Source organism: Rhinatrema bivittatum, chromosome 19 (genome assembly GCF_901001135.1).
Source record: "Rhinatrema bivittatum chromosome 19, aRhiBiv1.1, whole genome shotgun sequence".
In the NCBI taxonomy this organism is placed as follows: Eukaryota; Metazoa; Chordata; class Amphibia; order Gymnophiona; family Rhinatrematidae; genus Rhinatrema; species Rhinatrema bivittatum.
Genome location: NC_042633.1, coordinates 39,860,513 through 39,874,791, shown reverse-complemented (window position 1 = coordinate 39,874,791; position 14,279 = coordinate 39,860,513). Strand labels below are relative to the sequence as shown.

The 14,279-nt window shown below is 54.7% G+C and overlaps 1 protein-coding gene across 2 annotated transcripts; it reads right to left on the bottom strand.

The window, feature by feature from the left end:
- Positions 1–383: 383 nt before the first annotated feature.
- On the bottom strand, positions 384–11,615 carry MRPL4 (mitochondrial ribosomal protein L4). Of its 2 annotated transcripts, none has more exons than XM_029585330.1 (9): positions 11,466–11,615; positions 6,853–6,922; positions 6,086–6,254; positions 5,264–5,315; positions 3,634–3,751; positions 2,626–2,732; positions 1,883–1,992; positions 1,083–1,156; positions 384–660 (listed from the first exon to the last, which is right to left on the bottom strand). In XM_029585330.1, the coding sequence occupies exons 1-9, from the start codon at positions 11,517–11,519 to the stop codon at positions 515–517; spliced, it is 900 nt and encodes a 299-aa protein (XP_029441190.1). In that variant the 5' UTR covers positions 11,520–11,615; the 3' UTR covers positions 384–514. The 2 variants fall into 2 exon arrangements, with proteins under 2 accessions (XP_029441190.1, XP_029441191.1); XM_029585331.1 differs by having other exon boundaries at positions 2,674–2,732.
- Between the last annotated feature and the right edge of the window lie 2,664 nt (positions 11,616–14,279).

Sequence of the window (14,279 nt, the reverse complement as noted above, 5' to 3'; positions counted from 1 at the left end):
TGTGGGAGGAGGAGGAGGAAGGGGCAGGGTTGGCACAATGCAGAGCATAGGCCTCCTCCTCCTCCTCCTCTGCCCTCCAGCAAGCGGAAGCAGGAAGCCCTCTCTCTAATAACCTTGCCTCCCTCCAGGTCTTATTTTCCGGTTACGCTCCGGTAATCCCCTGGTGCTCGGCTGCAGACTCGGCCCCCATCGCCCACAGTGCAAAGGTTTCCTGGAGCAGAGAAAAGCTAACAGAGGCTGAGGCAGGATCCAGTCCCCCTGCAGGGGGGGGCGGGGTTAATGCCATCTCTGGCCCCCCCTGTTTCTTTCTGAAGGCAGCCTGGCAGTACCCCCCACCCCCCGAGCCATGGCTAAAAGCCGACATAAGAGACACAAGTCAATACTACATTTTCTGGTACCGAACCACGTTTATTATTTATTGCAAAAACACAATTTAAAATGCAACAAGAAAAAAAAATAAAATAAATTTGGTGACAGTTCTGTTTGTTTAAACTTGGCAGAATATTATGGAGGCCTAGGGGAAGTCACTGTACGGCATTCTGAGGGGGTACAGGGGGCTGTATCGGGTGTCCTGCCACAGCAGCTTCTCCTCCAGAAAGCGCACGGTGTCCAGGGTCAGCACCAGGGTCCGGTGCTTCAGGAGGCTGTACACGTTCAGGCCTGGGTAAGAGACACGCACAAAAGGTTAGGGAGGGTGGGGGCCCGGCTTCAGACCGCCTGGCCCGACGCGGCACTTCTCTAGCTGCCCTCTCCAGACCTGTTCCTGCCTTCTGTCACCCTCAGCTTATTCCCCCCCCCCACCACCAGAAACGTGCATTGACCAGAATGAGCCTCCAAACGCCCCCCCCGTTTCCATAACCCAAGAGCTCCCGCTGAAGTTTCAGTTCCACGAGCGGGGGAAGGAAAAACAAAAAACACATCGGCAGCTTCCACGAACCCGAGCCGGAACGTTTATGAGAGCTGCGTGGAAGCCGCGAGAAGCGACCGCCGCCCCTCACGGGCCTCGCTCCGCCCGCCTGGTCACACTCCCCCCCGCCCATGCTCGTCTTGTCGCCCTCCCCTTCCCACCTGCGGCCTCGTACCTACGGCAGGGATCAGGTTGATGGTTTTCAAGGCGTCCGTTGCCTGGAGGATGTTCTCGGGAAAGTCGTCGTTGCTACAGGGGAGCCCGTTGGATCCCCCCGCCACCAATGAAAATCAGAGACAAAAAAAACAACATCAAGGGAGAAAATTACTGGGAGGCTGGGAGTGAGAAATCTCTCTGTGAACAAAGCACAGGGAGGGGACAGAGAGTCCTTTGCTGGCTGCCCCCATGAGAAGCCCATTTTAATCATTTATTTTATTTATCTATCTCTTTTTCTATACCGACATTCACGATGCAGATCGTATCATATATCGGTTCACAAGGAACAAGGGGGTTATAACATTAACATTGAGGAAGAAGCAAAAAAGTTACAATAAAAGAAGGTCGTGTGAACTTGGGAAGTGAAATAGGCAGGGGCAGAGGATGAACTTAATAAACTTAAGAAAGGTTATACTGGTTATCATGCTAACAGCTAAAGGCACAGGATGCAGGCCAGGTGAGCAAAGTCCCAAGGGAGGAGAGGCTGCCAGGCCCCGGTCGACCTGCTCGGAACCGGCCCCATCAAGAGCATCACGCAGCGGATCGGATCAGGCGGGGAGGAGGTGACACCGTGTAGCACCCGCTCCTATCCCAGGGCAACGCTTTAATTTCTATGCGGGTGCTAGTGCCTCTCTCCTGGGTAAGTTGGGGAGGGTTTGGAGATAATAATTTTGCTTTGAACAATACCTAGCTCCTCCTAAAGAACACTAAATGCCTCAACACCACTCCCCTGACCCTCCCGTGCCTAGACGTACTCACATGCCCACGATCAGCACCGAATCCCCCCAGTGCCGGTAACGGGCCAGGTCCTGGAGATACCGGGGGTCTGGGGTTGGAACTGCCAAGGAGTCGACGACATGCAGATCGTCCTGAGGGAGTAAAACGAGGCGACGCTCATCAGCAGGGGAGGCGCGATCCGATGCTACCCCGAGGACGGGAATCGGCTTTTTATCACCCGAGCACCTCTCAAGCTGTATCAAAGCCGGGGGAGGAGGGGGTGGATATTTCTCTTAGCCCAGATCTTGCAGGCAGGGGATACAGGGATCCTGTTTGTGAGCAGCGTGTGTGGGTGTGGGGGGTTGGAATACCCCTCAGCGCCCCAGCTCGCTTTCCTCTCGGCTCTCCTGGTAAACCTTGAGTGATCCAACATCGTTTCAGCCTGAAAGCTCGGGCTAATGCTGGAGCCACTGAGAAAGCGGTGGAGAAGCCAGGAAAAGCAGAGGGCTGGTGGGAGAGGGGTCTCAGCCTTCCCCCCTCCCCTCCTCGTGTCCTATTTGGCTTTGGGATAGGTGGAGGGGATGATGGAAGAGGTCACCCTGGATCCAACCCTCACACGCACAAAGCGATCCCTGCTGTGCCACTAAGAACCAAAGCCCAAACGTAGCGGAAAGAACAAAAACAGACAAATTATAAAATAAAATGTCGGCATCCTATTCACCCCCCCCCCCCCCCCGTCTCTCCTCTTAGTGCAGCTGGGCAGGGAGACGGCCCCCATGCATTACCTGTGCCAGCTTAGTGGTGAGGGCCACCTTCAGCCCCAGGGCTCGCACCTTCATGGGGAGCATGTAGTAGTAGCTGGTGGGGCCCCTGGGCCCATGAGCGACGCCTCCTGAAAACCAGACGTGCACGCGTGTGAACAAGAGAAATGCAACTGCAGCCGGCGCACGGGATCTGCGCCGAGCCACACCCCCCCCCCCCCCCCGGGCACACACGACCGCCTCCCTGGAGCGGAAGGAACCACCTTACTAACGCCCCGGCACGGAGGGATAAACCCGAGCCACACCCCCCCCCCCCCCCCGGGGCACACACGACCGCCTCCCTGGAGCGGAAGGAACCACCTTACTAACGCCCCGGCACGGAGGGATAAACCCGAGCCACACACCCCCCCCCCCCCGGGGCACACACGACCGCCTCCCTGGAGCGGAAGGAACCACCTTACTAACGCCCCGGCACGGAGGGATAAACCCGAGCCACACACCCCCCCCCCCCCCCGGGCACACACGACCGCCTCCCTGGAGCGGAAGGAACCACCTTACTAACGCCCCGGCACGGAGGGATAAACCCGAGCCACACACCCCCCCCCCCCCCCGGGCACACACGACCGCCTCCCTGGAGCGGAAGGAACCACCTTACTAACGCCCCGGCACGGAGGGATAAACCCGAGCCACACACCCCCCCCCCCCCGGGCACACACGACCGCCTCCCTGGAGCGGAAGGAACCACCTTACTAACGCCCCGGCACGGAGGGATAAACCCGAGCCACACACCCCCCCCCCCCCCCGGGCACACACGACCGCCTCCCTGGAGCGGAAGGAACCACCTTACTAACGCCCCGGCACGGAGGGATAAACCCGAGCCGCGCGCGGAGAGTCGGCGGCAGAGCCGGGGGGGGGGGGGGGGGGGGGGAGGAGGATCAGGACTCGGGCACGGATAAAGCGGATTTGCCAACCGTCAGGCCCCCCCGGATGCCCCCCCTGCCCTCTCCACCACACACGCAGCAGAAACCTCACCGCCTCTCCAGATCGGGGACCTGATGCTCCCGTGCCGCGCCTTGCCGGTCCCCTTCTGCGGCCAGGGCTTCCTGCCGCCTCCTCTCACCTCTGCCCGCGTCTTCACTTTTGCGTGGCTCTGAAACGAGAGAGGAAAACCCGGGGGGGGGGGAGAGGATTGAGTGAAGCTCCTTTTCTGCCTTCATTTCTATGTTTCCAAGGTGTTTAAAAGATATACATATACTAGGTAGATAAAATGTACTCTCTGCATACCTCTGTATCTCAGGGATATATATTTGTTATACAGTTTTTTCTTTGCTCAATATGCTCCCAATTTGGTTTGCCAACATGGAAATAGGACAAAATAAGAGGTTATAGGTTATGGGGTTTGTTTTTTTTCCATGGGATATGTACGACTATAATATTGATGAAATCCTGTTTCCTAGGAATATTCAATGTCAATATTGAATATATGTAAAATTGAATTTTTATTTACTTGATTGTAATTAAAATTCATAAATAAATAAAATATATTCTGTGGCTGGTGGAGCAATGGCGCCACCTGGTGGGCACCGGACAGACTGCGGGCAGAATTTAATCGGTCTTTATTCCCTCCGTATAAAGTCCCCATTCTGCCCCCCCTATATATCATTAAAAACACACCCTGGCCTTCGAATGCTAATGCCATCGTGCAGGACCCAGGCATGCAAACAAACAGAAGAAAAAAAGGGATTTACAGACGAACCAGGAAAAGCTGCAAGTCACGGGCCTGCAAGGCTCACATGCAAGCAGCCACTCCCCACACGGGACTCTCCCCCCAAAGCAGCCAGGCCCCGCCCTCCCGAGGGCCCGTTCCGGTGCACAGCAGTCTTCTCCCGGCTTAGGGGGTTTTTACAGGGCAGCGTGCCCTAATTCACCAGCTCCGTCTCGCTGTCGAGTCCACGTGCTGCTGTCATCGGAGGCTTTCGTCCTATTTGCCCCCACCGCCCTCGGCAGATCGGGACCGGCAGTGCGGCACGGAACTGGTATTCTGTGACCCCCGTTTTAACATTTCCCTCGCCCCTCTCTGTGTACGGGTCCCCCTTGCACGTTTCGGCGTAACCTACACCAGCTTACGTTTTACAACGCCGCCTCCCTCGCCAGCGTTCGTGGGCAAGAACCTCCGATACGACAAATCGCTCTGAGAAGCGCTGGCTTGCGCGTAACGCGTGGACGTCAAATCCCAATAAAAACAGAGCTGATTACTAAGGTGGGCTAATGAAAACGTATCAGAGGAGTCCTCCGTGAGGCTGGCGGGCGAGCCAGCCTTCTCCGTAGCCGGGCTGATTGTCTGGGACTCTCTTCCTGAACGGCTCCGAGCGCCGGCACGTTTAAAACTCATTGTAAGAAAGCACTGAAAGCTTATTTATCTATCTACGGCAGCGTTTGCAGGGGTCCTACCTTCCCCTGAGGAGGGAAGGAATCGCAGAGCGGATTTGCGCGTCATTTCGTCGGCGCGTTTTGCTTTGATTTCTGCGGCCCGTGCATGCCTCTGCCTCGAACTAATCCTTTTAAATAAAACAATTTACAAAGCTTCTCTTTTTTTTCCCCCCTCTCTCTCTCTGTCTCCTTTCCACGCCTTTGATTCCCCCCCCCCCCCCCTCATACTTACTATCCGTTTGAAGTTGCGCTGCCAGACCATCACTTGATGGAGAACATCGATCCTGGTGAAATCAGAAGAATTTGCAAAACATAAAATGAATTTACAAAGCAAAAGCAAACCAACCCCCAAAAAAGTCCACCAGAGCTCCCGCGCGCTGCATCCTCTTTGCACGGACCCCCTCCTCCTCCTCGGTGCCCCTAACACTGCGCCGCACGCCAGGGACGTCGTCAGGCGCAATGGCTCCTCAGCTTGGGGGAAGGGGAGAGGATATGATAGAGGTTTACACAATCAGGAGTGGGAGGTGGGGGGTAACAGGCCAGGGGGGGGCAGTTATTTGCTTACGTTATTAAGACCGGGAGATGCTCCGTGAAACTTAACAGGAAGCAGATTTAAAAAAAAACAAAACAAAAAACTAACCGGAGAATTTGTTGCCAGAGGGCGTGGCCACAGGATCTGGCACAGCGGGGGATTTAAAAAAAGGTTTGGAGGGAAAAAAAAAAATCCATAAACAGTTAACAGCCTGGCATCCCTGGGAGCGAGAGACGAGGAACTGGACTCTACTCACTGGGATCGGCCCGGTAACTCGTGACCTGGACTGAGCACTGCTGCAGACAGGACGCTGGGCTCGTCAGTCTGACCCGGCCCTGGCACTTCTAACCATCTAAGAGAATTAAAATCCATGCAGGAAGCTTCTGCCCTCCACTCCAGGTCCCCTCTGAACTCAGCCACCGCTTCCATCAAGCCCGACTCGCGTGGCGGCTGCAGAACCACCGGCTGCGACGTAAGCGGGCGGCTGTTACCCCCTCCCTGAAACCCTGGAGAGCTCCTTACCTGGGTGGCAGCGTGAAGACATCGGGGTGCAGGTCCACCAGGCCCAGGCGCTCGTCCTCATAGCGCAGGAGGGACTCCAGCCAGGCCTGCCCGGCCGTCAGGTGCGAGGGGATCGGGATCCTGCATTCCTGGATGACGGGAGCGACGGGATCGCGCGCAAGCTGCTTTTCTGTTACAGGCCGGGAGAGAGAGAGAGAGGGCGATGAGCATTAAACAACAAAGATATTTTCCGGGATGCACAAAAAAAAAAAAGGGGAACACGCCCAGTAAAGTCCAGGCAGTCGCTTCCATCAGGAAAAAAAAAAAAGGGGGGTTTTAGAAGACCTTTGAAAGAGAGGGCAGGGAAAACAAAACAAAAGTTTGTCATCTGGCGAGCTGGTAATGCAGGGGAGAGGGGAAAACCCCCAGTGAATCTAATGAGAAAAACTTCCTTCCCCATCCCCAGATCTGTGAGTCTGGCCTAGGTCCCCGAATCAGCGCTTCTCCCTCAATGTCTGGCCACATCATCATCCCCCCCCCCCCCCCCCCCCATGATGTGGCCACACCCATCTACCCTGGTTTAATGGCCAACACCACTGTCTCTTGTGGGGCACATGCACCATAACTTTTTTTTTTTTGCTCTCTGAGGGACAACGAGCTACACGTTTCCAGGAATAACCCCCGTCTCCCCATCATCCCCCTCCTCCTGGGCGATGCTTGCAGGCCTGGGGGGGGGGGGGGAGGGTTACGAGAGAGGGTGGGAGGCAGGGCAGTCAGAGGGAACTCACTGGGATGGGCTGCATCGAGCGGGTCCACAGGCGCCGCCGCCTCGCCCTCAGAGGACAAAGTTGACAAGATCTAGGAGCAGAACACAGAGAGGACACGGTGAGCGTGCCGAGCAGTTACCGGGCCGACTGCAACATTCGTTACCCATCGTGCAAATAAAAACGCACGCAGACACGGCTCGCAGGGAACTGGGCTGCGGAGATCCTCGGACCGGACCGGTCCCGCAACGTCAGAAATGTCCCCCATGGCGCACAGCAATGTCCGCTTGCTTCTTTCCTTGGTCCGGTGCAGCTAGAGCTGGTACCCAGAGAAGAGAGGTCAGGGAAGTCACTGACCATGGGGGGGGGGTGTCAGGTTTTAAATAAAGAAAGATGTACCCTGTGACCACTCCCCCCCATTCCTCCTTAAGTTTTGGGGAAACGTCTGAATCACAGGCAAACCAAACAAATATTCCAAGATGTACCATTTTGTCTAATTTGGTAAAAAAAAAAAATTTTTTTTTGTAATTCCAAAACCTTCCTAAATAAAAGCCTTGGTGTCTGTTGGTTTGAGCAGAATAGAAAAACCGGTTCTTACTTGCTAATTTCTGTTCCTTTAAAGCCACAGATCAGTCCAGACAAGTGGGGTTTTTCTCCCTGACCAGCAGGTGGAGACAGAGAACCAACGTTTTGCTGCGCCGTGGTAGTTGCATCAGTCCCTCGGCATAAACATAATCCAAGCACAGAAACAGAGAAACGACGGCAGGAAAAGACCAGCGAGCTCACGGCAGAGCATTAGACGCGCTGTACAGGTCCCCCCGCTTATCGGTTTCCCAGACTTTAAAAGTCAGGGCCCCCCGTTTAACAATAGGAACCATAACTATCTCCTCCATCCTTAAACGAGCAGGGGAAGGAGAACCAGAAGAGTGAAAACACTCTGGTGAGAGGAGTATCCCGAACGGCCAAGAACCTCTGTACCCCACCCCCCCTCCCCAAAGGAGCCACCTTTCACACCTTAGAGGGAGGAGGGGCCTCTCTCTAGGACGAGAAGATTTCCCTTCTGCTTCTTTCCTGGAACGGAAAGGCCTTAGGCCTTGATAGCACAAATTCAAGAGAGAAAAAAACTGGTTCACCCTCATCAGGCTGGACCCCAAAAAAACCCATAAACGGGAGCCATCTGCCTCCTCAGACTCTTCTCCCAGGAACTATCATCATTCCCAGCGGGAGAGGAAGAAGGCCCGATCAGCCGGCGCTCTCTGCTCCTCGGGAACAGCGGACAAAACGCCCACCGTTCCCACACCGCACAAAGCGCCGGACTCTGGTCTTTCAGCCGCAGACTTTATCCTGCGGCTGCGGTGCCAGCGAACTCCGAGTCGCCCTCCCCACCGCCCATGCACTGGGAGCTTATCCCGGAGGCTCGCAGCTTCGCCTTTCACGATCCCACGAGCCTTCCCCGTGGTCAGCGGGTGCTCACACTCCACATCGTGCTGTGCCCCCCCTCCCCCCCACGGACAGGCCAAACTACTGCACACCGCTTCCACTGTGCTTGCACGCCATCCACCCGGGGCAGGACTCGCTGCAGACTTGCTATCCCTGCCTATGAGCTACTGCAGCCCTGCCTTCCTTGAGGCCATCTTCCAGAACCAAAGGCGGAAGAGAGGGGCAGACCACACCCAGGGAGCCAGACCACTGCCTATCCAGTGTACCCTGAGGCCCCAGGGCTGAAGCCATCCGAGGGTCACTGACCCCCTGCTAGCCTCTACTCTACCAGGGGGATGGTCCTTAAACAGGGCCAACAAGCAGTTTAGCCTTCTCAGTATCTCCTAACTAGAATTCAGGGTTTTTCTCCTCAAGCATCTGTTGGAGACTGAGAATACGGAGTAACTGCAAACTGCTTAAGAACCACAGTACAACAAAGCTTTTGTGATCTGTCTCCATCTGCTGGCTGGGAAGAAAAATCCACTCGTGTGGACTGATCTGGGGACAAAGAAGAAATCAGGGTGAAGACACACAGCGCTAGAACAGGGGGCACATAGCAAAGGCATGTCTGTAGTATGCTATAGCAAGGTGCGTACAGTGACTATAGGACAGTAACACAAGGTGTGTACAGTGACTATAGGACAGTAACACAAGGGGCGTATCAGGCTGCGGCATATAGGGCACCATAGCAGGTTGAATGCAGTGCTGGGTATTACTAAAACAGTATAGCAGGGTATGTACAGTGCTGGGGGGTATAGGGCACTATAGCAGGATGAATACAGTGCTGGGTAATACTAAAACAGTATAGCAGGGTATGTACAGTGCTGGGGGGCATATAGGGCCCTATATATAGCAGGATGCATGCAGTGCTGGGTAATACTAAAACAGTACAGCAGGGTATGTACAGTGCTGAGAGGGGGGGTATAGGGCCCTATATATAGCAGGATGCATGCAGTGCTGGGTAATACTAAAACAGTACAGCAGGGTATGTACAGTGCTGGGAGGGGGGTATAGGGCCCTATATATAGCAGGATGAATACAGTGCTGGGTAATACTAAAACAGTATAGCTGGGTATGTACAGTGCTGGAGGGTAGAGCACACTATAGCAGGGTGCATGCAGTGCTGGGTAATACTAAAACAGTACAGCAGGGTATGTACAGTGCTGGGGGGGGGGGGTGTAGGGTCCTATATATAGCAGAATGCATGCAGTGCTGGGTAATACTAAAACAGTATAGCAGGGTATGTACAGTGCTGGAGGGTAGAGCGCACTATAGCAGGGTGCATGCAGTGCTGGGTAATACTAAAACAGTACAGCAGGGTATGTACAGTGCTGGGGGGGGGGTGTAGGGTCCTATATATAGCAGAATGCATGCAGTGCTGGGTAATACTAAAACAGTATAGCAGGGTATGTACAGTGCTGGGGGGGGTGTAGAAGGCACTATAGCAGGGTGCATGCAGTGCTGGGTAAACCTAAATCAGTATAGCAGGGTATGTACAGTGCTGGGGGGGGGGGGGGGTGTAGGGTCCTATATATAGCAGAATGCATGCAGTGCTGGGTAATACTAAAACAGTATAGCAGGGTGCGTACAGTGCTGGGGGGGGGGGTGTAGAGGGCACTATAGCAGGGTGCATGCAGTGCTGGGTAAACCTAAATCAGTATAGCAGGGTATGTACAGTGCTGGGGGTGGGTGTAGGGTCCTATATATAGCAGAATGCATGCACTGCTGGGTAATACTAAAACAGTATAATAGGGTATGTACAGTGCTGGGGGGGTAGAGGGCACTATAGCAGGGTGCATGCAGGGCTGGGTAATACTAAAACAGTACAGCAGGGTATGTACAGTGCTGGGGGGTATAGGGCACTAAAGCAGGATGCATGCAGTGCTGGGTAATACTAAAACAGTATAACAGGGTATGTACAGTGCTGGAGGGTAGAGAGCACTATAGCAGTGCTGGGTAAACCTAAATCAGTATAGCAGGGTATGTACAGTGCTGGGGGGGTGTAGAGGGCACTATAGCAGGGTGCATGCAGTGCTGGGTAAACCTAAATCAGTATAGCAGGGTATGTACAGTGCTGGGGGGGGGGTGTAGGGTCCTATATATAGCAGAATGCATGCACTGCTGGGTAATACTAAAACAGTATAATAGAGTATGTACAGTGCTGGGGGGGTAGAGGGCACTATAGCAGGGTGCATGCAGGGCTGGGTAATACTAAAACAGTACAGCAGGGTATGTACAGTGCTGGGGGGTATAGGGCACTAAAGCAGGATGCATGCAGTGCTGGGTAATACTAAAACAGTATAACAGGGTATGTACAGTGCTGGAGGGTAGAGAGCACTATAGCAGTGCTGGGTAAACCTAAATCAGTATAGCAGGGTATGTACAGTGCTGGGGGGGTGTAGAGGGCACTATAGCAGGGTGCATGCAGTGGTGGGTAAACCTAAATCAGTATAGCAGGGTATGTACAGTGCTGGGGGGGGGGGGGGTGTAGGGTCCTATATATAGCAGAATGCATGCGGTGCTGGGTAATACTAAAACAGTATAGCAGGGTATGTACAGTGCTGGGGGGGGGGGTGTAGAGGGCACTATAGCAGGATGCATGCAGTGCTGGGTAACATTAAAACAGTATAGCAGGGTATGTACAGTGCTGGGGGGGGGGGTGTAGGGTCCTATGTATAGCAGGGTGCATGCAGTGCTGGGTAATACTAAAACAGTATAGCAGGGTATGTACAGTGCTGGGGGGGGGGGTGTAGAGGGCACTATAGCAGGATGCATGCAGTGCTGGGTAACATTAAAACAGTATAGCAGGGTATGTACAGTGCTGGGGGGGGTGTAGAGAGCACTATAGCAGAATGCATGCAGTGCTGGGTAACATTAAAACAGTATAGCAGGGTATGTACAGTGCTGGGGGGGGGGGTGTAGGGTCCTATGTATAGCAGGGTGCATGCAGTGCTGGGTAATACTAAATCAGTATAGCAGGGTATGTACAGTGCTGGGGGGGGGGGGTGTAGGGTCCTATGTATAGCAGGGTGCATGCAGTGCTGGGTAACACTAAAACAGTCCAGCAGGGCACGTTCAGGGCCGGTGAATATTACGGCGGTATATAAGAGCGCGCATACAGTGCTAGAGAACATAAAGAGCCACGAACGGCGCCTCACCCGTCTCCCGCAGTCCCGGGTCCAAGCTCGTTGCAGAGACCGCAGCAGCAACATAGCTCCCGCCTGTCCCCGGCTAAGGGTCGCTCAGAGCTCGCGCGCGCCGCTTCCGGCCCAGGAAGATGACGTCAAACACGCCGGCACTGGAGGCCCCGCCCATGTTCCAGGGCTCCCACCGCGTACAGAGCGGACGTGGGGGAAACCTTCGGAGCATTATCTCACCCATCCCTTTCTACTGCCCGCACCCCTTCCCTATCTATTGAGCCAGTCACACTCATCTACCCCCCGCCCCACCCGCTCCTCCTCACACCCCTCTTCCTCCTAGTCTTCTCCCACCTCCCCAAACTTCAGCCACCAAAATAGGTCTCCAATACACTCCACCCCACTCACTGCCTCAGACTCCGGCAAAATGCAGAGAGCGCGGGGCTGAAAATACCACAGGAGACTCCTGAGAAATGCAGAGAGAGTGCAGGGGCTGGAAATACCAGAGGAGACTCCTGAGAAATGCAGAGAGCGCAGGGGCTGGAAATACCACAGGAGACTCCTGAGAAATGCAGAGAGCGCAGGGGCTGGAAATACCAGAGGAGACTCCTGAGAAATGCAGAGAGCGCAGGGGCTGAAAATACCAGGGGAGGCTCCTGAGAAATGCAGAGAGCGCAGGAGCTGAAAATATCAGATGAGACTCCTGAGAAATGCAGAGAGCGCAGGGGCTGGAAATACCAGAGGAGACTCCTGAGAAATGCAGAGAGCGCAGGGGCTGAAAATACCAGGGGAGGCTCCTGAGAAATGCAGAGAGCGCAGGAGCTGGAAATACCAGAGGAGACTCCTGAGAAATGCAGAGAGCGCGGGGCTGAAAATACCACAGGAGACTCCTGAGAAATGCAGAGAGAGCGCGGGGCTGAAAATACCACAGGAGACTCCTGAGAAATGCAGAGAGAGTGCAGGGGCTGGAAATACCAGAGGAGACTCCTGAGAAATGCAGAGAGCGCAGGGGCTGGAAATACCAGGGGAGGCTCCTGAGAAATGCAGAGAGCGCGGGGCTGAAAATACCACAGGAGACTCCTGAGAAATGCAGAGAGCGCAGGGGCTGGAAATACCAGAGGAGACTCCTGAGAAACGCAGAGAGCGCAGGGGCTGGAAATACCAGGGGAGACTCCTGAGAAATGCAGAGAGCGCGGGGGCTGAAAATACCAGGGGAGGCTCCTGAGAAATGCAGAGAGCGCGGGGCTGAAAATACCAGGGGAGGCTCCTGAGAAATGCAGAGAGCGCGGGGCTGAAAATACCACAGGAGACTCCTGAGAAATGCAGAGAGAGTGCAGGGGCTGGAAATACCAGAGGAGACTCCTGAGAAATGCAGAGAGCGCGGGGGCTGGAAATACCAGAGGAGACTCCTGAGAAATGCAGAGAGAGCGCAGGGGCTGGAAATACCAGAGGAGACTCCTGAGAAATGCAGAGAGAGCAGGGGCTGAAAATACCAGGGAAGACTCCTGAGAAATGCAGAGCGCGCAGGGGCTGGAAATACCAGAGGAGACTTCTGAGAAATGCAGAGAGCGCAGGGGCTGGAAATACCAGAGGAGACTCCTGAGAAACGCAGAGAGCGCAGGGGCTGGAAATACCAGGGGAGACTCCTGAGAAATGCAGAGTGTGCAGGGGCTGAAAATACCAGAGGAGACTCCTGAGAAATGCAGAGAGCGCAGGGGCTGGAAATACCAGAGGAGACTCCTGAGAAATGCAGAGAGAGCAGGGGCTGGAAATACCAGAGGAGGCTCCTGAGAAATGCAGAGAGCGCAGGGGCTGGAAATACCAGAGGAGACTCCTGAGAAATGCAGAGAGCGCAGGGGCTGAAAATACCAGGGGAGGCTCCTGAGAAATGCAGAGAGCGCAGGAGCTGGAAATACCAGAGGAGACTCCTGAGAAATGCAGAGAGCGCGGGGCTGAAAATACCACAGGAGACTCCTGAGAAATGCAGAGAGAGCGCGGGGCTGAAAATACCACAGGAGACTCCTGAGAAATGCAGAGAGAGTGCAGGGGCTGGAAATACCAGAGGAGACTCCTGAGAAATGCAGAGAGTGCAGGGGCTGGAAATACCAGGGGAGGCTCCTGAGAAATGCAGAGAGCGCGGGGCTGAAAATACCACAGGAGACTCCTGAGAAATGCAGAGAGCGCAGGGGCTGGAAATACCAGAGGAGACTCCTGAGAAACGCAGAGAGCGCAGGGGCTGGAAATACCAGGGGAGACTCCTGAGAAATGCAGAGAGCGCGGGGGCTGAAAATACCAGGGGAGGCTCCTGAGAAATGCAGAGAGCGCGGGGCTGAAAATACCAGGGGAGGCTCCTGAGAAATGCAGAGAGCGCGGGGCTGAAAATACCACAGGAGACTCCTGAGAAATGCAGAGAGAGTGCAGGGGCTGGAAATACCAGAGGAGACTCCTGAGAAATGCAGAGAGAGCGCGGGGGCTGGAAATACCAGAGGAGACTCCTGAGAAATGCAGAGAGAGCGCAGGGGCTGGAAATACCAGAGGAGACTCCTGAGAAATGCAGAGAGAGCAGGGGCTGAAAATACCAGGGAAGACTCCTGAGAAATGCAGAGCGCGCAGGGGCTGGAAATACCAGAGGAGACTTCTGAGAAATGCAGAGAGCGCAGGGGCTGGAAATACCAGAGGAGACTCCTGAGAAACGCAGAGAGCGCAGGGGCTGGAAATACCAGGGGAGACTCCTGAGAAATGCAGAGTGTGCAGGGGCTGAAAATACCAGAGGAGACTCCTGAGAAATGCAGAGAGCGCAGGGGCTGGAAATACCAGAGGAGACTTCTGAGAAAT